This window comes from Cupressus sempervirens, chromosome 11 (assembly GCF_028749045.1).
Source record: "Cupressus sempervirens isolate cs-2001-9-10 chromosome 11, ASM2874904v1, whole genome shotgun sequence".
Classification (NCBI taxonomy): domain Eukaryota; kingdom Viridiplantae; phylum Streptophyta; class Pinopsida; order Cupressales; family Cupressaceae; genus Cupressus; species Cupressus sempervirens.
In genome coordinates this window covers 419,132,124-419,156,973 of record NC_143128.1, presented here as the reverse complement: position 1 = coordinate 419,156,973, position 24,850 = coordinate 419,132,124, and the positions used below count along the sequence as shown (strand labels likewise).

The 24,850-nt window shown below is 35.0% G+C and overlaps 1 protein-coding gene across 1 annotated transcript in view; it reads left to right on the top strand.

Annotated features, from left to right (window-relative positions):
• The first annotated feature begins 5,067 nt into the window (after window positions 1-5,067).
• LOC149530230 (translocation protein-like protein) overlaps window positions 5,068-24,850 on the top strand; it is a 133,470-nt gene continuing 113,687 nt past the window's right edge. The window contains 2 exon segments of the mRNA XM_089811843.1: window positions 5,068-5,242; window positions 21,718-22,035. Of these exon segments, the coding sequence (XP_089667969.1) occupies window positions 5,159-5,242; window positions 21,718-22,035 (402 nt within the window). The 5' untranslated portion in view covers window positions 5,068-5,158.

Below are 24,850 nucleotides of genomic sequence, written 5' to 3'. Positions count from 1 at the left end.
CTTCCTCCATTGCTTTTATCCAATGATCATGTTTGATTGCTTCATCTACGCTCTTTGGTTCTACTTGAGATATTAGGCATAGTTCTTCATTAATTTTGCTTCTTGTCATTACTCCCTTTTCTTTACTTCTTCATATTATCTGATCAACAAGATGATTTCTTATTAAAATTCCTATTTGGAGTAGGAGTTGTTGCTTCAATTCTTATTTTAGATACTGTGCTCCATTCTTCTCTTACTACTTTAGTTTGCACATTATTGTGCAAGTCATAGTTAGTTTTGAGAAATAGTTCATTGCATCTGTTGGTCATCCCATAATAATCATCTCCATCAGAGTTATAATCCATCATCTTTTCCTTAGTGCCAAACTTTTCATCAATTTTCACATTTGCACACTATACTATAGTTTTTGTTCTATAGTTGAAACATTTGTAAGCTTTACCTTTTAATGAATAGCCAAGAAACATACCTTCATCGCTCCTTGGATCAAACTTACTGATATCATCATCTCTTTTGATGTAGCATTTGCTTCCAAATATCCTAAAGTATTTGACTGATGGTGAGTGACCAAACCATAGCTCATAGGGTGTTTTGTCCATACCTTTTCTAATTTGTACTTTGTTCAGTGTGTATACTGATGTATTGACTGCTTCTCTCCAAAAGGTTTTTGGTACATTATTCTTGAATAGCATAGCTCTTGCTGCTTCAACAATTGATTTGTTTCTTCTTTTAGCAATCCCATCCTTCTTAGGTGTATGGGTGAAGATAGTTGTCTCTTGATACCATGCTCTTCACAATAGATATTGAATTCTCTAGATTCTCCTCCTCTATTAGATCTTAGGTTCTTGATTTTAACTCTAGATTCATTCTCAACTTTATTCTTGAATATCTTGAATTTCTCAAATGCCTCTGGTTTTTCCTTAAGAAAAGCTACCCACATCATTCTAGTGAAATCATCAACAAAAATCATAAAGTACATTTCTCCATAGAATCCTCTTGTTCTTGCAGGACCACTCAAATCTATATGAACTAATTCCAACTTTTGTGTACTACAAAACTGCTTGCTAGGAAATGAGACTCTCTTTTGCTTAGCCAAGATACATTCCTTACAAATAATGTTAGTGGGCTTAGTGATCTTAGGTAAATCTCTTACAACAAATGTATTACTAGCTTTCACAATGTTATCAAAGTTATTGTGACAAAATCTTCTGTGCCATAAGCAACTATTGTCAATCTTGGCTACCAAACATGTTATTTATGTGGAGTTTAACTGAAATACATTAACTCTGGTTCTTGTGTCAGTACCAAGTAGTTTTCCTTCCTTGTTTTTGATAATGCATGTGTCATTACCAAAATGCAATTGGTAACCTTTATCCATAAGCTGCCCAACACTCAACAAGTTATGCTTCAGTTCATCAACAAAATAAACATCATCAGTGTATGTTTTACCATCAAGTGTGATCGATCCAATTCTTGTAATGTGATAGGTTGCATTGTTCCTTGCTCTGACAATTCCTCCATCATGGCTTCTGAATTTGATTAATTTGCTCATATCACCAGTCATGTGATATGAATAACCACTATCAATGATCCAATCTTTATTTTCGACTTGTAAGATCAATGCACTTTCTTCTTTGATTTCTTTGTCAAGATCATCCTCCTTTATAGCTACGAATCCTAATTCATCTTCACTTATGTATCGATCAGATTCTTCTCCCTCTTCTTCTTCATTAGCATATAAAAAATTTCTAGGTCTTCTAGATTTGAATCTTCCCTTATACTTTCTCTCTTTTAGGACACTTAGATGCATAATGACCATATTCATTACATGTCCAACATTTAAAGATATTCTTACCATCTTTTTCTCTTTCCACAAGAAGAGACACTCCTTCTTGGATCTTCTCTTCATTAGACTTGTTGCTGTTGGCAATGTCTCCCTGCACTTTCATGTTCCTTGCTAGACCAGATTTAATATTCAATGCACTAAATGCTGTCTCAACTTTTGCTAATTCTCTAGATTGTTTCAGATTGAATTTTACAGCTTCCAATCTACCAAGCAATGTTTCTTTGGTGAAATTAGTAGTACAGGGTATCATTAGCTGAATTGTTTTTGCTACTGTCTTGAAAGGTGGTGTTAAACTTTTCAAGATCTTCCATATCACTTCATCATCGTATTTCTTTCCACTAAGAGATGTGATTCCTGTAACAATCTTAGATATTCTGCCAATGCATTTTCTTACAGATTTATCTTCCATCATTCTAGCATCTTGGAATGCACAATGCAAATTTTGTAATCTAACCCATTTTGCATGTGTATCACCCTCATAATTAGCCTCTAATGTTTTCCAAATTTCATGAGATGTTTTGAGTTGTTTTACCTGACTGTACTCACTTTTAGGTAGAGCTGACAATATTGCTTCTCTTGCCCTTATGTTGCACATAAATACTTCTCTCTGCTCCTCAGTATAGGTTTCAAGATTGTCTTCTTCCGTAATGTTTTTAGATGCCTTGGTTACAAGCTAATATCTTGGACCCATGCACAAGAGATGAGTCTTCATTTTATCCTTCCAACTATCATAGTTTGTGCCATCAAATCTAGGACTTCCCTTTCTGAACAAGTTCGTCATGGATATCCCAAAGTTGTTAAACATTTCCTTCAAGGACCTGAGGCTCTGATACCAATTGTTAGAAATAATAGTTCACCAATATAATTGAGAGGGTGGGGGGGTGTGCAGGGGGTGAATTAGTTATATAAAAATATGAAATATTTATCTTCTTAAACAATCTCAATCATTCAATCAAAGTAAACAACAACAAAAAAGAAATGCACATACACAATTACACTGGATATGTTAACTAGGGAAACCCTTGATCAGAGGGAAACCCCTGGTGGGAATGATGCCCACAAAATGATGTACTAATATGAATGTTCCTTGTTAGAGGATGGACCCTGTTAAGAGTCTATTACAACACTTAGTACAAAGAATCCCTGTTAGGAGACTTTGAATCCTTGTTAGGAGATTCCAACCCTGTTAGGAGTTGTAGAAGGCAACTAAACTCATTGTCCAAACAACTTCAAGATCAGATCAATGAACCCACTGTCCAATTAATCTTGGTATTATTCCTTTTAGAATAATAGATGTGAGACAATCTTTTTGTTTCTTCCTCTATCCAGTGTGTCGGACTTCTTCACCTTCATATCACACAGTTAGATTTGGAACTCTATAACCATCAACAGTAACCCTTAAGGTCACTTACACACATTAGCAAATCACTCTGCTCTGCTACTTCACAATTTGCAACTCTACTTTGCTCATCGATCTTAATCATGATGTCTAAAACTTGGAAAACATCTTTCCTTTATACCACACTCAATATTAAATCCTTGAGTCAGCTTCAAATTTTATCAAACGTTAATTAAATGAAATGCACATTTAATTAATGTTGTCGGCTCACAGTTATACCCAAACTTTCACATGTGCGACTTTTGTACTTGCGCACTTGCTGACATCATCAATGGTCAGTGTACTACCTCCAATTAACTGCGCAACCCTTCATTTCAAATATAATGCACTGTATTGATCATACAATAAGGACTATTTTCTTAATGCTTTGTTTCCATGCGATTCTCTATATAACATTAATATCTTCCATATGCTGTTGATTCAGGTTCTGCGCACGTGCCCATGTATCTAATACATACTGTAGTATGTGCTAGTAACTGCGCATAAGCAAATACGTAATGTATTGTCCTTATTACAAAGATCACAGTTTGCTGCTCTGTTAGTCTTTACAAGCTCATTATTGTGTTGTCATTAATGACAAACACAGTCATAACAATGTTCTGCAATGCTCCCCCATAGCATCAACATTCATGCTAACATATTCAACATAATTCTAATGAAAAAACACAAGAGATATAATACAAAGACAAGGAGGAGGAGGAGGGGGAAGGCAAGGGAGAGGAAGAGGAAGAAGAGGAAGACAAGGAAGACAAGAAGGAGGAGGATGAGGACAAGAACCATGAGAAGAAGGATAGGGGGAGGAGGAGGAGAAGAAGAACAAGTTGAAGGATGAGGAGGGGGAAGGGGAAGGAGGAGAAGGAAAAGAAGGAGAAGGAAAAAGAGGAGGAGGAGGTGGAGGAGAATACAAGGAAGAGAGAGAGGAAGATGAAGAGGAGAAGACAAAGAAGATGGAGGAAAAATAACATTGGACATTGATTATACTTCAATGCATTAGCTAAGATTGTATCAAAACAATCATCACCGCAAATAATTAAGAGAAAATGTAGGGTGTAAGCTGAACAAAACACTAAATTCAAACTATTCAAATTTGTGAAATTGAAATGGTAGGAGAAGTTGTTCCAAAAATACCACACAACATATGGGTTCTTGGAAACATATCATAAATTACTATGTGAATTTAAATATGATAATTTTTTTTGATCTGTAATGGGTCGAAGCCTTGAGTATTATTTATTTATTTATTATCATTTGTTGAAATTAATTATTATTATGTATTAAGCTCAAGTGGACTCAAAGCCAAGACCTCCCATATGAGAGACTCACAATTTACTGTTGTGTTGTAGGCTCTTGCCTTAGAACATGATAAGTATTAGAGAATGAGAAATTTCTCAATATTGAAACATGTAGTCCATCTTTTTCAAATGATGCAATATATCTTACAATAGGTGTAATCCTTCACTTGAATAGAGGGGAAAAATAGCTATTTACATTCAGATTAGTTGTCAAGCCTTTTTTAATAGAATAATACAATACTAAATATATTTTGCTATCAACTAAAACATATTTTACTATCAACCAAAACATTGCACTTCATTTGAATGTAACTATTAAATATAAAATAAAAACTGAATGAAAAACACCAAACCTACCATGGAATTGTATCACCAACCACTATATGATCATATTAAATAAAACATTCTATCAAAATGAATCCAACTAAAACTAAATGTTATGTGACCTGCGTATTGCAATTTTCACCATTCCAATCTGTTTGAAGCTCGAAATCTATTCAGTATATAGTATTTGCATGGGTGGCAACATACCGATAATTAATCGAGAAAGTGTAGTGAGAGCCCTATATTCCTAATTTTGTGCATGAGCTAGAAAGCTCTAGTTGATCAGTGGCGGGAGGAAGAATGGCGAAGAAGAAATCGGGGTCAGCGTCTGCCTCTGCCTCAGCGTCCGCGTCTTCCTCCGCTTCTGACACGAGGTCCTCCAAGGTTCCGCTCCTTTTTTCTCTTCTTAAGTAATTTATGCCCTACTTCTGTATACAAATCAACATTTCTAGAACAATATTACAGACTAATATGGAGATCCAGAATCCATTAATATCTGAAAACAGTCCGGGTTTAAAGCTTGAGCCTTTATTTGCAATCGACGATATTAGAGACAATCGAAAGATCAAATGTTTTGACTTGAGTTGTAATCCACAGTCTAACCCGTAGAAAGCAAATATTCTACAACAAGATCGTCATTCTCTAGAAAAAAACAATTTTTTTTTGTTTTGCTTGGGCTTGATGCCTCAGAGGAAGATAATATTACTACAATTAGTACTCAAGTGGGTCGCAAGAACTATCCAATTAATTTTTCATTTCTGAGTCGTGACACGAAAGCTCGGGTATTCACCCTGTTTAGGATCAGCTATCTGTCAGTTTGCAAGTTGCAATTTTCAGATGTTGCATTTTATCATCTAAGGAATGTGCAAATTTTCCCGCTTTGAAGTGGCAAAGTTCAAGGTCCATGACATATTTTTTGCACCAGGTTAGACACACAATCAAATTATTTCGGGCTTTCCGTGGTCAACGACACATTGTGATCATTGTAACCGACTTTTGCTGTGAACCGAACAATTGTTTTTTTTAATTGCATAGATTCAACACTTCTTATACAAAGATGTAATAACGTTTTGACGAATTTCCCGGATGGAGTTATCTAAATATTCTAGTATGCTGATTTCGACATGTTTTTGTCGTCAAGAATTGTAAAAGTACCCGAGTGTAACCATTCAAATAGAATCGTTTGATCGTAACCCGATCTTTAGCTCCCCTTATTACATAGATTCAATATACGTTATCGCTGTTTCACAACCACAATCGGAATAAACTACTATATGATCATTGGCTACAGGCCAGTTACGTTACATAGTATAGGATGAAATGCTCATTGTCCGCTTGATCCTCCATCTGATCTGCAACACACTGGCTGAGAGGGAAGGACTTAAGTGATCCCATCGATTGACGGTTCCTGGAGTGACCGAGTAAGCATCCCCTAGATCATGCAGCAACCTGACTGATCTGCATGCATGAAGTTAAAATTAAATAATAAGTTCCCAATAATGTTTCATCACCTTAGGTTTTGATAAGGTAAGGCTCTAATTTACAGTTTTATAAGTTTTAAGTTCAGATTTACAATGTCTAATATGCACCAGTTTTAGAATTACCAATGTCACAAGTATCAAATGAAAGAGCTCTCTCACGTTAAGCAGCTGTTGAAGTCCTAGATTCCATTTATCTGGACTAACTATATTTTTAGATGACAGAATCAGGGATATTTTATTCTCTTAAATGACTATTTATTACTTTTTTTTCCACTGACAAAATCTTGACTAATTAAGTTAATTCAATTCTTTACTCACATCAATGTCCAATTCAGGCCAACATCATTAGCATTTAAAAATTCACAGTACCACTAAACTAGAACTTCTTAAGTTGAAGTCCCCAAATCCAATATAACTATAATTTAAATTGCAGACATGCAGCCCTTTCCAGGTTATCTGCTATCCCAGACAACATTCAAGTGGCTGCCAGCCACAAGACATAATGGTTCTTACATGTACTAAGAACTTTGCTAAGTGACGATGCTACATTAGGCAACGGGAGTGTATGTATGTATATATGCACGCGTCTATATATATATATTCATGATGAATCTATGAGTATGATCCAAACAGTGTCTGTGTCTGCCTTCATTTCTGACACGAGGCTCTCTGAGATTCTGCTCCTCCTGTTTCCTTGCCTTAAAGTAATTCATGCACTACATCTGTATATAAATTAACATTTTTGGGACAATATTGCAGATAAAGATCTAGAGATTCAGAAACTATTAATAACTGAAGATAGTTTGGGCTTAGTGGTAACCTGAAGCCTTGATTTGTAATCACAGTTCCATGATGCTTCCTTATGAGGGGACATGAGGACGGGTTTCAGGGATGGGGTCAAGGGCCTATATTTGGCGATGGTGAGGGGGGAGTGGCGGTGGAGGGGTGACCCTGATACACAAATTGAGATGTATTGGAATCTTTAAGACAAAATCTACAATATAACATATCTGCGAGTGCCACACGAAGTCAGACTATCACGAAGTTGAAAGTTGCAATTAGTATGTAATGATGTGTGCTATATAGCAAGTGACATGACAGTGTCTGTGATGGAGGTGGTGCTGTGGGGGTATGTTTCTTCCAAGTCCCCAAGTCTTGGAATGTCCCTGTACAGGGGATGCAAGGATTTTTGGGGTGGATGCTTCCCCATGGAACAGTGTTTGCAATCCATGACGGTAGAGACGATTGAAAGATCAAATGATTTGATTTGAGATTGCAATCCACAGTTTTTACTTGTAAAATGAAGATGTTCTACAATAAGATCATAATGATCAAGAAAATGGAAACTTTGTTTGTTTAGGCTTGACGCCTCAAAGGAAGATAATGTTACTACAATTAGAAATCAATTGGGTCACAAAAACTCTCCAATCATTTGTTCATTTCTGAAATAGCTATTAGTGCAAAAGCTTGGATATTGAGCCTTTTTAGTATTACCTTTCTGTTAGTTTGCAATTAACAATTATCATAGGTTATGTGTTATCATTAATGGATGATTACGAAGACAACCATTCCTGTTCTAGCTATTGGTGGTCCAAGAGACGATCTGCTTATTGTACACTGGCTTTTACATCGTAATGACCTAGTGCTTTGAATTGCATAGGATGAATACTGAGATTTAATAACAGTGACAAATTTTGTGGAATTGGCTGTCCAATTTTTTTAATATGCTGAATATAGATTATTTTGACATGATTTTATCATAAAAAATTCTAACAGCACCTATGTGACTATCAAAGTAGAATCATATAATCATAAACCTATTTTTAGTTCCCTTCATTCCATAAATTTAATGTACGACTGAATTGCAAATTTACATCCACAATCAAAATACATTTAAAATTTCAATATGATCATTGGCTACAAGTCTGTTACATAGTATGGTATGATATGCTCTCCTCCATCTGATCTGCAACACACCTTTCTAGAGGAAAGGATGTAAAGTGATCCCATCTATTGGTAGTGCATGGAATGGTCAAGTAAGTTGCCCCTAGATCATGTAGCAACCTGATTGATCTGCACATGTCAAGTTAGCTCTACATTGTAAATTCCCAATAATGTTCCATCCATATGTTCCAATAAGGGAAGCTTCCCATGTACAGTTTTAGAAGGTTTGAGTTCAAATTTACAATGTCTTACGTGGATCAATTTTTGAATTACCAAGATGACAAGTCTCAAATGAACGAGCTCCATAATGTTTAGCACCTGTGGAAATGACCGAGTCAGTTAATCTGGGGTATCTACATATCCAGGTGACAGAATCGGGGCTCTTAAGTTGTCCTAAATGATTACATGTTATATTTCTGTTTATTGACAAACATCTTGATCAATTAAGGTAATACAAGTCTTGGCTCAGATCAAGGTTGAATTTAGATCTACATGGTCATTACAATTTAAACAATCACAGTGCCACTAAACTATAATTACTTTGTAAGTAGAGGTCCCAGAAATACTCACCCGCAAGGTATAATAGTATCTGCAGGCTGCATGTACTAAAGAATCCTGTGAGGTGGTGGAGCTACATTAGGCAAAGGCGATATACACATGCTCACACATCACATTTACACACATATATGTGTATGCACATGTACACTCATGTATATACATGTCTGCATAGGTCCACAAAGACCAAGGTATATAAATACAATGAATCACCAAACTTATAATCATAAGAGCCGTGTAAAATTCATGTCTAGTATACATATGAAAAAAAAAAAAAAAAATATATATATATATATATATATAAATATATATATATATATATATATATAATGTATATGCATACATGTTATGTACATATTTATATGCATGTGAGAACACATATATGTTCTTCATAGATATTGGTAACATATATCCTCTGTATAAATATGGAACACCCTATTATTATAACAGATAGTTTCTATTATTGTCTATTATTATGTAATGGTTATCTATTTGTAATCTATTGTAAATATTATAATGTTTCTAATATTTAGTTAGTTGTTAGTTAAGTGATAGCTAGAATAGAATGTTTCCATTCTTGACAATCATTTCCTAAGGAAACATCATTTATTCTGTTGTATATAATGATCTATAGACTATTGATCATTGTTAATAACAAGCAATTTTTTTACCAATTACTTTGTAATATGGTATTAGAGCCATAAATCTTTTTTGAATTTTTTTTCAAATAAAAATTCAAAATGAAATTTTTAGTGGTTTTTTGAAAAATTTTCAGATTTTCGAAATGGGTTTGAGAAGGGGTTTTTGTGTTTTAGGAAAAAACATGGAAAGAAAGGAGTGTTAGGATTAAGCCTCAGACAAAAATAACAATTACATGCAAATATAAAAAATATCAGAAAATAATAGATTATAGAAAAGAACACAAGACAACAAGATTTAACGTGGTTCACCCAATCCCTGGGCTGCGTCCACCAAATAGCAAGTCTGATATTATTACGATCCAGTGATTACAACCTGATTACAATCCGTAATCCCTTACAGCTCAATACCGCCGCAAGAACCAATTTTCGCATCACCACAATGAAACAATCCCTAACCCTAAACCCTTTTATACAAGTATTTTTGCCGTTTTAGGGTTACCACATGTTGGCCATAAATTGGCGAATATTAGCCCATACTTTAGTGGCAAATCGGCGAATAGTACCAATTTTTTTTTTATAGTACTTCCCTAATCGGTCACCACAAACTAACAATCTCCCACTTGGGGATTGATCCCCATTCATGAAGTATGTACAGTACTTCCCTGATCAATCACCACAAACTAACAAGGAGTGTGTTTTTGGGGTCATCGTTTTTGTTTTAGCAGAGTTTTTTCTTTGCAAACGACATGCATTTTTCTTGCAACTTGCTTTGCAATAGTCATTTTTTCTGGGTTGCTCTTCTGCTGTTGACGAATTTCTTGGTGCAAACGACCTTTCTCATTGTCAAACCCCTTGTAGATCTGTTGTCTACACTCTTGCAAATCGTGACATTACCAAAAAATGACCTGCGTTTTTCTTTTTTTTTGCAAATTCGTGATGGGTTTCTTGGGCATTTTGACCTTTGCAATTTTTAGAGCCTTCTAGGGTTTAAAAAAAACCTCTAGTGTTGATCCGTGCCCAATTTTTTTGGTCAAACCTGCAAGTTTCTGCCATTTTTGAAGCCTTCCTACAACCTGTACGTTTTTTTTTGAAACCACAATTTTTTGTACAAGATCCAATTTTTTTGTAAAGATTCTTGGTGTATTTTTCAAGAGCTCAATTGGGTTGTCGTTTGTTTTTGCTGGGTACCTTAATTTTTGTGTCTAAGTTATCCGTCAACATATTCCTTTTGGGATTTTTGAGCTCTCTTTTGAGTACCTCTTCATTTTTTCTGGGTCATCCAATTTATGTCTCAAAGTATGTGCCTTCACAGATTTTCATGTTTTTCATTGAAAAACATGCCATGACATCTCTAAGTTTCTAACAAATATTCTGCTCGAGGGAAATCAAAAGTTCAATGGTCACAATTATGGCACGTGGAATCAACGAATATTAACAATCTTTGAATATCGAAATATTAATCAGATTGTTCTGGGTGTTACACAACGTCCAACTATAGCTGGTTGATCAAGTTACATGGGATTAGAATAATCGGGAGGTAGTGATGCTCCTCAAATTGTTAGTAGCCGATGATCAGCTCCCTTAGATTCCATCCGACAAGACAACTACTGAGATATGAGAGCATCTCAAGAAACTTCATTAGACATTAGACAAAAGAAGGGGCTTGTTTCTCAAGAACTCTCTATTTTCTATTGTCATGGATGAGCGGAAATTGCTGTAGGAACACCTGAATAAGATTCATTATATCCATGATTAGTTGCTTGCCATTGGACACAAGATGGAGGAAGAGGACATTGTGGTAAGAACTCTCTAAAGTTTACCCAAGTTCTAGGAGCATTTTATCGAAACTCTCAACATCACTTGTACGGACCTTGATCTGAAGTTCAAAGATCTTTGCACACTTTTGCTTCAATAAGATCGGTGAAGACAATAGTTCGATAGCAATTCTAGCTCCACCTTCACCAAGCCAGCCTTTGCTGCTAAGTTCTTTTAGAAGGATAAAAACAAGTCTCATTCACAATAGTTCTCTCAGCAGAAGATCTCTGCTCCAGCATCAGAAGGCTCCAAGAAAAAGAGCATTCAATGCAAGTGTTATTTAATTTTAACACATGTTAAAATTCAGTGCTAAACAATGATCAAGTGAAAGTGAAGGACACATTTTTATTGCATTCAGTTCTTGTTTCAACTGCTAAATCATACTTCATTCAGAATGAAAGAATACAGAAAAATGTTCTTGTATAATTCATCATGATAGATACAATTGATATTGATAGAAAATGAAATGAAATTAATGCCGAAAGTAAATCCTCTGACACATTTGATGGTGAGAGTGGCCCCTAAATGCTGATAGCTATTTCTATTCTATGAAAGTAGATAACATGAAATGAAAGTAACATAGAATAAGAGAGTGTCATAGGGCACCAATCATTGGTCGTATTCTGCTGCTCCAATCTCGCTAGCCCGCTGCCCCAAACTGCATCTTCTCTAAGTCTTTGAACCCTGTATCCATGGGAGAAAGTGTTAGATCCAATGGATCGAAGCAATGATGGGAACACCATACCTCATGTGCAAACAAACTATGCTACTGTCATATCATGCACTTGCATAAAATAGAAACATATACCACCATATCAAAGGCAATCATCATTACATCAAGATTTTATTGCTAATATGTTTGTTTCTTGTGCAAAACCTTATCTCTCATAGGTACACAGATATAATCGTAGGCTCCCACGAGGGTTATTGAGCCCGGTGTGCCTATAAGAGATAGGATCATGGAAGTTGATCAAAAGGCACAACATAGGTGGCAAAGGGACAATTCACATCTGAAACCTTATATTTCATACTATCATATAATGTAAAGGTACTTACACTTATGCCACTTAAGCATCAATCATATAGGGGGAAGCAAGTGCAGATACCCTCTTTGTAAAAGGTATCTACATTTGTGTCGCCATATGTGACCAATGCTTCCTTTTTGTCGAGTGTCATGAAAGGGATAGGACTGGTGAATGCAATAGTAACAGGTGTGCACACAAGTGCCGATTTATACAACCAAAGATATAACTTTTGCAAGCAAGCAGAGAATATAACAAAAAGAATAATAGATCATATATCAAAGGGAGGAGCTGAGTTATTGAGGAATGGTGCAAGGGAAAATGAAGTAACAGTTAATGACTGATGTTTCTCTTATCAACAATATATGCTATGACAAAGCATGTAGTTACAGATCAAGGTTTTCGTTGTTGCCACCAAGGCTACAGAGAGGGTCAACAACAAAGTTTAATTGAATGAAGCTTCTGTGAGAGTGTATGGAATGTAATCATCAACATAATGAGTTTTCAGTATTTTCAGAATTCTGGTCATATTGCTAAATAATTCTGTTTGCATTTTTCAGCAAAGCAAGGAGAAAAAGTAACTGGTAGAACAATATTTTTCCCTTTATAGTGAAAATATTCAGAAATAGTTTAAAATTTCAGACAACAAGGTAGTCTTTTCTACTAATATGTTGACTATAAAATGAGTAAAGATGAGGCTACAATGTTGGAAGAAGATAACAATCAACAAAATCTGGATGTTATCCTAGCATCTCTATCAGATATAATCTTTTCTGGAACCCCATGAAGTTTGAAAATTTTAGGAACGAACTTGTGAGCAATCGCTGGCGCTCCATCTGTTAAGTTACCTGGTATGAAGTGAGCCACTTTGAATAGTCTATCCACAACTACTAAGATGGTATTGTGTCTAGTTTGCGTCATGGGTAGTCCTTGAATAAAATCCATGGTAACTATTTCTCACTTCCATTTAGGAACCTCATTCAGGTGCCGTAGGCTAGTTGGGTAACGACGCTCGGGCTTTACTCTCTGAAACTCAAGACATCCAGCCAAATAGTCTACTATTTCTCTTTTCATTCCCTTCCAAAAGGACAAGGGTTTTATATCTGCCAACATCTTGGTCACTCGAGGATGTCCAAAATATGGGGCTACATGGAACTCTTCTAAAATCATCCTTCGGATTTTCAGAACCTTGGGTATATACATCCTACCTCTGTATCTCAACAATTCATCCTCTTCTAATTAATAATCTCCATACCTAAGGTCTTGAGGGTCTCTGTGAAGTGCTTGGTTGACCTCATTATAGAAATTGTCTCTAGTTAGGTGTTGCAATACTTGTTCCCTAAGCCCAATAATTATGGCTACCATAGCTGCTATGTGCCTTTGTCGGCTTAAAGCATCTGCTACCTTGTTTTCCTTGCCCTTAATGTAGCTGATCTTAAAGTCATAATTTGCTAGAAATTCTAGCCATCTCCTTTGTCGAGCGTTAAGGTTAGCCTGAGTCAATATATTTTTTAGGTCGTGATGATCTTACTGGAGTTCAAAGGGTTTTCTTATGAAATAGTGCCTCCACATCTGGAAGGCATGAACAATGACTACTAATTCCAGATCACGTGGAGTGTAATTCTGTTCATAATTTTTCAGCTTCCTAGATTCTAGGCAATAACTTGATCTTCTTGCATCAATACACCTCCTAACTCTTCCTCGGATGCATTTGTTATAACCACAAATTGGCCTCGGGGATCAGGTACTCTAAGTATCGGGGCATTAGTTAACTTCTCCTTCAGATATTCAAAAGCTTCTTATTAACTTTTCGGTCCAAATGAACTTCTTCCCTTTTCTTTAAGTGAGGTGATGGGGTAAGCTATCTTGGAGAAATCTTTGGCAAATTTTCTATAATATCCTGCTAGGCCCATGAAACTCTTGACCTTTGTCACGTTCCTAGGTACAGGCCAATCTCTGATTGCCTTGATCTTAGTGGGGTCTACGGCTGTCCCTTGAGCTGATATAATGTGCCCCAAGTACTGGATCTTTTGGTAGAACGGACATTTCGATAATTTTCCGTATAGTTTATGTTCCTGTAACCTCTGTAAGACTACCTCTAAGTGCCTTTGATGTTCCTCTTCATTTTGAGAGTATATGAGAATGTCATCAATAAAAACCAACACAAATTTATCCAAACAATCTTGGAATATTCTATTCATAAGATTCATGAAAGCTGTTGGAGCATTGGTTAATCTGAATGGTAGTATAGTAAATTCATAATGGCCATATCAAGTTCTAGAAGCAATCTTGTGAATGTCTTCGTCTTTAATGCAAAGCTGATGATAACCAGACCTTAGGTCGATCTTAGAAAATATAGTTACACCTCTCATCTGATCAAATAAATCATCAATTTTGGGAAGTGGATAGCTATTCTTGATAGTCACCTTGTTGAGGATTCTATGGTCTATGCATAGCCTCATGGTCCTTTCGTTCTTCCGGACGAACAATATTGGGGCTTTCCAAGGTGATACATTGGGTCGAATAAGTTTTCTTATCTAATAGTTCCTGAAGCTGTATTTGAAGTTCCATTAGTTTGGTAGTGGTCATCCGATAAGGGTGCTCTTGATTTAGGCTTTGCCTTGGGTACCAAATTTATAGTGAAATCAAACACCGAGATGGTGATAGTTGAGGGAGTTCTTTTGGAAACACATTTTGAAATTTCCTAAGGTATGAGTACTTGTTTTCGAAGGATTCCTTCAAATTTCCTTCAATTTCTCCATCTTCTGGAGTGTGATCATTCGGGTAGGTATGCTTCTCTGATTCCTTAAAATTTTCTATCTTGATTGTGAAGATTTCACACCCTCTCCTACTACATCTCTTAAGTTGCATAGCCGAGGTTTGGTGAGTTTTGATCTCATGTGAAATTCCTTTAATATTTACGGGGTTTCCCTAGTCATCTAGGCATTCTACTGTCTTGGCAAGATGGTCCAGCTTAGCCTTATGTTCACTAAGCCAATTTATACTCATAATGATGTCGTAGGACCCAAGAGGGGTAGGCCCATTAAAATCACATAGTTGCAAGGTATGTGCTTGAATTACAGTCCTCTTGATTGATACAATTTATTGATCATTGAATAAGCCATCTCAACATGGTTTACTCCCTCTGGATGAATATGATTGAGATCACAAAAGGTTGAATAACTCATATCTTCTAGCCGTTCCCTCTCTTTCAAGGTTTCCTCTAACGAAATGTCAGGCTCCCTCTGAATCTCAATCTCCCTCTTCTTGTAATAACGTTCTTGAAGGAAAAGATCAAAGCACATAGCTCTTCTAGCATGTATTAAAAATAAATAAGAGAGACACTACAATAATACTCAAGAATAACAAATAGTTTTACATAATAAGACCATTTCAATAAAATATAGATAAAGTATATTTTGAACACATATGCATATATTCAACCTTCCATATATACTTCAATCTATATTTTAACATTTATTTCCTTATTAAGACCACATATAATAATCTAAGGTGATTACAGGAATAGATGAAAGTAATACTGAAAATAAAAAATACCTCTCATTATTTATTTATTTTCCCCTTTTCCACATCTTTATCCCCAACCATTTACCTTGCTTTAAATATGTTGGAGACTATTCCTTTCCGAATGTTCCATTTGCATTTTGTGTTCTTGTCTCGGTCCAAGAAAACAATTGACTCTCATGGTTGAATAACAAAATCCATTAAATTCGATTCCTATTCTTGTCCCTACGGACTTTGTTTGATTGCAATGACATAAATATGAAACTACGATGGCATTTAATTGCTCCCTGTTGCTATATGTTATTCCCTTTTTTATTGGTTACAAATATAATATTTCACGTTGTGTCTGATGGAGCCTAAAATTTAATCTCCATTATTGACCATGATAATTGAAACATGAGTTTTGGAAGTTATAGAAACAGTCCCTTTAGAAAGTTGTACTTCAGTATTTGTTTCAAATCAATGCTGCCTTCAAGAAAGACATGCCAACACAGTCATAGATTGAAAATGATAAGGATTTGAATTTGAAGGTTTCCCTGGCATGGACGGGCAAAGATGTAACAAATATGGGATTTGAGAGGAAAGCTTTGTGGACCTGGAAGGCGTGTAAGTTGTTGGACACGTGTACCAGTATATAGAATTTGTTATAATCAAAGAAATTAAATCTGCACATAATATGAGAGATCACTGGTGTTTGCTGAGTCAAGTGTTGAGTTTCAATGGCAAATAAAAAACAAAAGTTTCTTATTATTTCAGAAAACCAGAAATAAAGATAATATACAAATAGCATGTGATTAAAAATAGAGAGGCCATTGGGAAAAAATGAAACAAAGCAGTGCCTTCAACAACTACAAAGACAATGACTTCACCAGGCATCCACCAGAAATGGAAAGCATTGAGACTTTCAGCATGAATCATCGTTATAATCCAAAAGAAAACTGAAAATGAGTCTGATTCATTATGCAAAAGTATGAATTTGACTTCAGTAAATTGTACATTCATAGAGTCGTAGGATACAAATAGTGCATAGAGTTTGGTTTGAACAAGTTTCGCATAACTTGGGAGGATGTACAGATATCTCTGAAGGAGGATGAACTTCGATCTCATCATTCATATCTACAAATGGTCTGGCCTTAGGGTCTCTGTCACAAGGATCACAAAATGTCCAAAGTAATCCGCATACTAAAAAAAGGTTCTTGAGCACGTAGTGGAGGTTTCTCCTTCATTTTCAGATGCTCTAAATAAGGGATCAAAATATCTACATTTATAATATGTACAAAAAGAAAAAGGAATTATGTTGGCATCGATAATATGGAAGCTGATGCGTTCACAATCTCCCATTCTGTTTTGAGACGGCAAGAGCTATACGAAGTGCAAACAGACGAGTGCATCAATCCCGTGGAGGTGCCGTCAGTATGGGGAACTCTTTGAATACATACGTCTACATGAATTCTGGATATAGATTATTTATAGTAGTGCTATAGTTATTCGAGATTAGCGATAAAGCCATAGTAGTAGAAGTATGAAATCTTCAGCGATGGTTGGAAGTAACGAAGGCAATATAGTAACACTCGAGTGTGTGCTCGTCTTTGAACTAATATAATTATCGGGCTCTAAACTATGCATAAACAATATAACCAATTATCAACCAAACATACAGCTTATGTATTTTGACACAAAAGACAGATTAGTTTTTGTTTTGAAAAGGTGTGATTTGTTTGAAGGGATATAAGTTATTAGATTTGAAAAGTCACGTTCTATTAGGAGGAAGATATAAAAGATAAATGAATTATTTGTAAACAAGATATTCAACATCGTTTATAAGAACAAAAACATTTATTGTATGGAGGAACAAGGAGCAACATTATGACTTTGTAATATAAATTCTATTATTTTATTTTTATAATAAAATAAAATGTTCTTTGTTTATTATTAAAGGCGTGCAGATTTAAATTGCAGATGAATTGTCCTTTGTAATTATTTTTTGGAATTCTGTATACAATTTAAATGTTGGATAAGTGGACATGGTCATTTAGCATTTAAATTCGATAATCACAAATAGTGTGAAATATTTAATTGTTTCCGCATCTGTGTCCAGTTTGTCTCCCTTCCAGAGGAGTTGAAGTTCAATCTGGACTAATTTAAGATTGCGTATATATTTGATTTGTCACATCTTGATTATTTAATTGTTGGCAGTAAAGTGTGTAAAACATTATAAAGTTGTACGTGAAAATTCATTGAAGTTGATTCTATTGCCCGGATGAGCAGAGGCATTGGTCTTTCTATTATTGAAGTCAAAAAATCTATATATTCCTTCTACAAGCATCAGATCCATTATTAAAACCTTATACAAAGCATTCAATTCAAGCACTCAGTATTCAGTTTCATTTTAATCGAGTTCAAGGACCTTGCCAGTCGGAGAACTCCAAAGCTTAAATTTGCTTTAGAAAAGCTCTAAACCAAGTGATCAGATTCGAGGAGAAGGTCTACTCGCGTAGGTGTAGTGGAGCTTGAAGTGCAGGGGAATCGAGTAGTATTCCTGTTCGTTGGCCAAAATTGATTGCGGAATCCTATTGGAGAAGTGGCAGGCTCTTGGATTTCCAATCTGTGGTTATGGGAACCAACAGTGTCATGCGATACTTTTCTTTAACGATGGGTTTTATCTCCTCTTTCGATGCCACTTGTATGAATTTGTTGATTGTTACTTTATCACTTTAGGGTTTGTGTTTGTTTACAATGCTGCCTTAACTTTTCGTGTCTAGTCCTTTGGTCATTGGCGATTTCTTTCAAAATTTTGTTCCTTTATATTGTCGCATTATCTTCCCATCTCTAGTAATTTTGGTTGACTTGGGTGGGAGCTTTGTGCCAAATAAGCATCACGTTTGTTTATGATATGGCTTAGCTCAGAATATTCAAACAATCCTTAATCATTTCAATTAGGGCATTTGATCTAAAGACATCCTTACTCATTTCAATCAAAAATATTTTGATTGAGATGACGCACTAATAGGTGCGTGTCGAACTTCCACAAAAGTGAAGTCTCTCGAATATCGCATACATCAACCATCTCCTACAATAGAGAGCAGGCAAAAATGAACTGACATCATCGGGCATAAAAGAAAATTGAAACCACAACATTAAAGTTGTAACAAAACCACCCAACACAATCAAGAAGACTTTCAGTAATGCCAATTCAATAGGTCATGGAGCCATGTCATCGCACGATGAAATTAATTGCATCTCTTAGCCCATGCATCTAACATTGTATAATGGCTTGATCCAATAAATGTTGTCGCTTTAGAATATCCATCTCCGACCACAATTTGAGAGGACTTTTTCTTTACCATTCAACTCGGTTTTAACTCTGTCCCTCAGAGCCGCTATCTTCTAAGTCCACTGTGCCTAACGTATTTATGGGAACAATATATTGGGAGAGATATTTAAGTTGATGTATTGCACCTTTGACATAGACCACTAAGTCACTTGGCATTAGAATCTTTTTGCTGATGCTAAGCATCATGCAACTTCTGCTCAAATCCCTGATTTCCTCAATGCTCAAACCTCAAGGTTCTTTTTGTACAACCATTTGATTCAGATCACGTGTGTGTGCAGATTATTTAAGGGAGAAATGGATTTCAATATTTAAGGGAGAAATGGATTTCAAAATCATCCTGTGATGCCCATCGTCATCTTTGTAGAGTATATGTATCATAGTATTCGTATAACCATTATTGTATAACCCTATAATCGTAGGTGTATACATATAACCATTGCTATTTTCAGTTCTTGTACAAGTTTGCAGTTAATTCTTCATGCTCAACTACATATTCGTGCGCAATATATTGTTATCTTCGAATTTTACATACAAAATTGTTGCTCATAGATATTTATCTGTGAACCATTGCTACCTTCACTTCCAGACGCTCTTTGCACTTACATGCTTTGTCGCTGCTCATATATCTATATTTATTTTCTTACATTTGCATCCCAACTAAACTCTATATTTATTTTCTTACATTTGCATCCCAACTAAACTCTATATTTATTTTCTTACATTTGCTTTATCGCTGCTCATATATCTATATTTTCTTATATTTATTTTCTTACATTTGCATCCCAACTAAACTCTGATACCATGTTAAATAACATTAAATAACATGGATCGTTTCTGCAAATGTAATTATATTGCCATTGTTATAGATATTTTCCAAATGCAGATCCCAATCCCTTATAAATATAAGAGTAGGAGACATGAAGAGACATGTCTCTATGATTAATCATTATTAACTTATATATATATATATATATATATATAACATTGCATCTTAAGATTAAATCAATTCGACTGTAGCTATAATCTTAACAATAAATGCCCACAATCTTCTCCAAATTTGTTTCTTTAAATCTGATATACAATAAACTCTGAAAATTCTGATATGTAACCTCCAGTAAGCCCAAATGTGATATCTAAAATGAAATCACCAAGCATTCTCTACATTGTATCTCTCAACAATGTAGAGAATGTCGCCTGCAAGGGTTTTCATCCTCACCAAGAAAAAATGATGAAGTTATCCCCTTTAAGACAGAAACAAAATGACAATCAAACTCAGCATGCCCAAATAAGAGTCCTGATCCTCCTTTTATAGCATTTTAGCTGCTTTTTTCGGAAAAAGCACTTTTTTGCTATTTATTTGGGAATGTTTTTTATTTTCATTGTTCTTCCCAAATAAAAGACACTTCTTTGGCTTTTCCGCTATTTTTCCGGGAATACCTTTTTTGCTTTTATTTAATAAGAATCACTTCCCTTGTTGATCTCCCTATGTAGCATTAGCATATAAAGGCTCATTCATTAAACTAAATTACCTTTAATTTAATATTTCACCTCTATAGCCCCTTTACTAAATAAATAAATTTAAATAATGATAAAGTTAAAATCTTTAATTTAATTATATTAGCTTATAACTTGTCTTTATATAATTTAAAGCCCTTGGACGATATCAAAGTGGAGATGATCATCAAAATTAGACCACCAACAATTCTAATAATAGCAAGCATGCCAACTAATGTTGTCGTTTCCCATAATTGACTTGTAAAAATACTGTAGGAGAATTAACTCAAAGAGGCTCTAGAAAACAGTGTTAATGCTCATTCAGTTGTTAGAATTTGAAATTGCACCTGATACTGCTTCCAAGATTCCCTAACCTTAATCATTAGCTCATGGGAAACAATTGAATAGGTTATTGTGTCCACCATGCTAATTTTGCTTAGAAAGAGGACATAAAACCCAAACATTCGTGACAATTGCACTGTTAGAGAACCTGAAAATGGGCACATTACATTCATTTTACTGATTGTGAAGCCATACTAAGTAATATTCAACAATAAAATAGAATGCAAAACACTTTCTATAAATACGCAAACATGTCATCCAAAACTTTTATTTTATGGTTGATTAAAAAATAAATAAATTATTATATGATCATTGCCTGTTGCTGGTTGGAAAATCTACGTTATTAATGCTTTCTGAGGAAAATAGTTTACTCACTGTTTGTAAAATGGTAAAAAAGTATTTTTTTTTCTGTGTCATACTTGCTAGATCTTTCATATAGAAGGAAAGCATTCCTTGAAAATATTTAGCCATATTTGGAGAGTAGCTCTCCTTCCCACATGGTATAGCAAACAAACTAACACATCATCTCCCAAAAGGGAAGGAGCAAGTAAAAACCATATTTCCATATTGTAACAAGAGATTAATATATTTGTTGAACTATTTTATTAGATGCCATGGCTAGTGCAATTCTTTATTTCTTTGAATTTGATTTTCTTGAATTGTACTGACTCATATAGAGGCAATTATTTTGACAAATGATTTGCAGAAACCGGGGAAAAATGTAGATTTAGTTCGGTTATATGCTGAGAAAATAAGAGACCACAAGGAACTAGAGTCAAGATGGGCCATTCTAAGTGAAACAAGGGTTGAATATTTCCGAGGAAAGGATTTTGTTTCCTTTTTCAAAAATCATTTAGAGCTTAAGGAAGTATTGGGAACTGAGCACTCATCTTTGGAAGCTGAAGATATTGGAAATCTTCTCATAAGACGGAATCTTATTGTGCGATGTGACCGAGTGGTGAAGACAGTTCGACCAGGAAAGAAGAAATTATCAACCTGGCCAGCACATTTGGAGCTTTTCCAGGTATAGTCATGCTGACTGTGGAATTAAAATACAGATGTAACATCTGCTTTGCATAATTTTAAATCAGTTTATTATATTCAAAACTTCTGTTATTCTTAAGTTGCCATAGTATATCCTTTTATATTGTATTTCTACGTCTCTCCCACATTTGTTACTTTAGCTCAACTAACATTAGTATAAGCTTCATGTTTCTAAGATCTAGTGTAGGAATATGAGATTTTTGCCTATTTTCTGGCGCCACAGGTACTGATGCCCTGGGTGTATCCTCAAGCAAATCATAATTTGCTACATTCTTTATGCTTTATGTTCCAAATGGTCTCAACTTGAAAACTGTGCTTTCAATTCAGTAAAATAGGCTTATCCCTTGAGCTTCATTGAAAAATCAAGGTGATTTGAATAAAAACCTTAGCCTCCATTGGTGACAGTAGAATATGCAAGCTTATATTGCTTCCAAATACCTTCATGCATGGTCAGATAACCGATTTACAAGCACCTTGTATTTTCAGCAAGTATCACTTGCTAGTGAATTAAAAAGAAATAATAATAAATGTGTCTTGGTCATCCATTGATAAAACTTTTTCTTTGCACCAGATTTAATTTTACAATTATAGCAACAATCCAAAGTCAATTTACAACCTCAAAACTCATTTAATGTGGACGTCATCAACAAGCAGCTCCTGGATGTCTCATATATATTGCTTTCTCTATGCATCAATCAATAGTTGTGATCCTGGCATAGATAATCAATGAGATCAAACACCACATGATCAAATAACATTATAAATTAGGGTGAAACAACAAAATTTTAATTTTTTTAGCCCATTTATGGTAAAGTATTAAATGAAAATAAATCTGATTTGCTAGTCATTCTCTGTAGTACTGTACCACTTTCATGTGTTGCATCTGCTTTTTCTGCTATGCTTCAATCTCCATTGCCATATGAAATTGTTTACATCTTGTACACTATTGCTATCCTTAACAACCATAATGTCCATGTTCTAGGCTATCGATGTCATTCACATCTGCCTTCAGGGGCTATGTCTTCCTCATCATTATGCATAACATCCATGGCCAGTGTTCAGTAATACTCACTCTGTAACCATTTTGAGCTACATTATCCACATCACATGTTAAACTTACTGCATTTACTGTCTATTTTATGGGTTTGGCTGCAATCTCATGATTTGACCCTCTTCTAGCAGCTCTTCGTTTCATGTCAGTTTACTTAACTCATTTACCATTTCTGCTGACAAATTTTCTGTGACTAAAAACAGCAGTCGTAATTAAGTTGCTTTGATTTAAGCGTTTATAAGCAAAAACACTGGTGCTTCCCGTGTTCAATTGAAATGGATTAGCAATATCTAATACTGAAATTAATTGGTTGATTCATCTATGTTGATGACAAATACTATGCTATTATATAAAGCCCTTTGGTTATTTAGACATGCTTTGGCCATTTAATATCCATTCTCTCCCATCGGCTACCCTCACAATATTATGCTTTTCCATCAGCAACTTATGCAGATTAGTAATGGTCTTGTGCACCTTAATTACACTATTTAAACGTTCTGGTCAGCTTCATTCACACTTTTTCAGAATAACTTGTCCAGCAGTCATCCTCATGCATTAGCTGATTGGTGCAGCTACTTGAAATGGAATATCTGCTACATCATCAACAGCTTGCCGTGTTTCATTGGGAAAAACAAATTAATATTTGTTAATGTTAATAATGCTGATGTCATATATTGTTAAAAACCAAATAACTGTTTCTAGACCAATACATAAAATTGCAGAGTTTAGGTAATAACCATATTTCAAAATGCTTATAACACTAACACTATATTTTTACTGCATTTAGTCTTGACAATTATGATTTGAGGATTTCCTTTGTAGACTGCAGAAATAAACAAATCTATTTTTTCTATACGTCAATGGTATAGCAATCCTTGTTGGCATTGGACAATGCTGTAATGGCTTTAGTTGCAGTTGGTTGTGACTGTGTTAACCAACAACCGTAAACCTTGTCATTCAAATAGGAAAAAATTTTAATGTCAGGGTACGGTTGATACTATCAGGTCCTCCCTGTGTTGAGCAATCCGCATTAAACACCACCCATATGTGAAGCTTTGACAAATTCTATATTATCAATGTTGTGCCATTACTTTGCTTACTGTTGCATTTGGTATTTCTTGGTAGTGTAGACTTACATGGGCAAACATCACCTATTGTCCAGATAAGTTTGTTATCAATCCATGAAGATAAATCTAAGATAGGTGAAGTGAAATAAATAAATTAAAATGTGGAGAGAACCCTATATCCGAAGACAGACGATCTTAGGAATATTTATGGTCTGTTGGGTTCCTTATTAAGCTGTATCAGAGACTTTATCTTCCTTAATATTCAATTTTAACATCTCTTGACAGTGTCATTTTTTTTAAATATATGTAAATGTAGCCTGTTTAGCTTCTTATTTTACTCAAATTTGATGGCTCATCTCTGTTTGTTCATGTTAATTATTTCCTACATTCTCTGTTTGGTGTTTGTATTTATCTGTTGCTTTCTTTTCTACACTGCTCTTATGCTGCTTCCATTGCAGAGTTGTAATGGGCCTTCAGATGGCAACTCTTGTAATTATTTCACACCCTATATTAATATTTTAGCTTCTATTAGAACAAAATAGGTTCTGAGAGTCCTAGATACCAATTAATCATTACACTAGACATTCTGCTACATCAAATTGTACACATTATCTAAGCAAGATGCAATCGGGCACAATTTTGCATCATTTATTGGGTAAAAGTATTGTGTTTTTGCT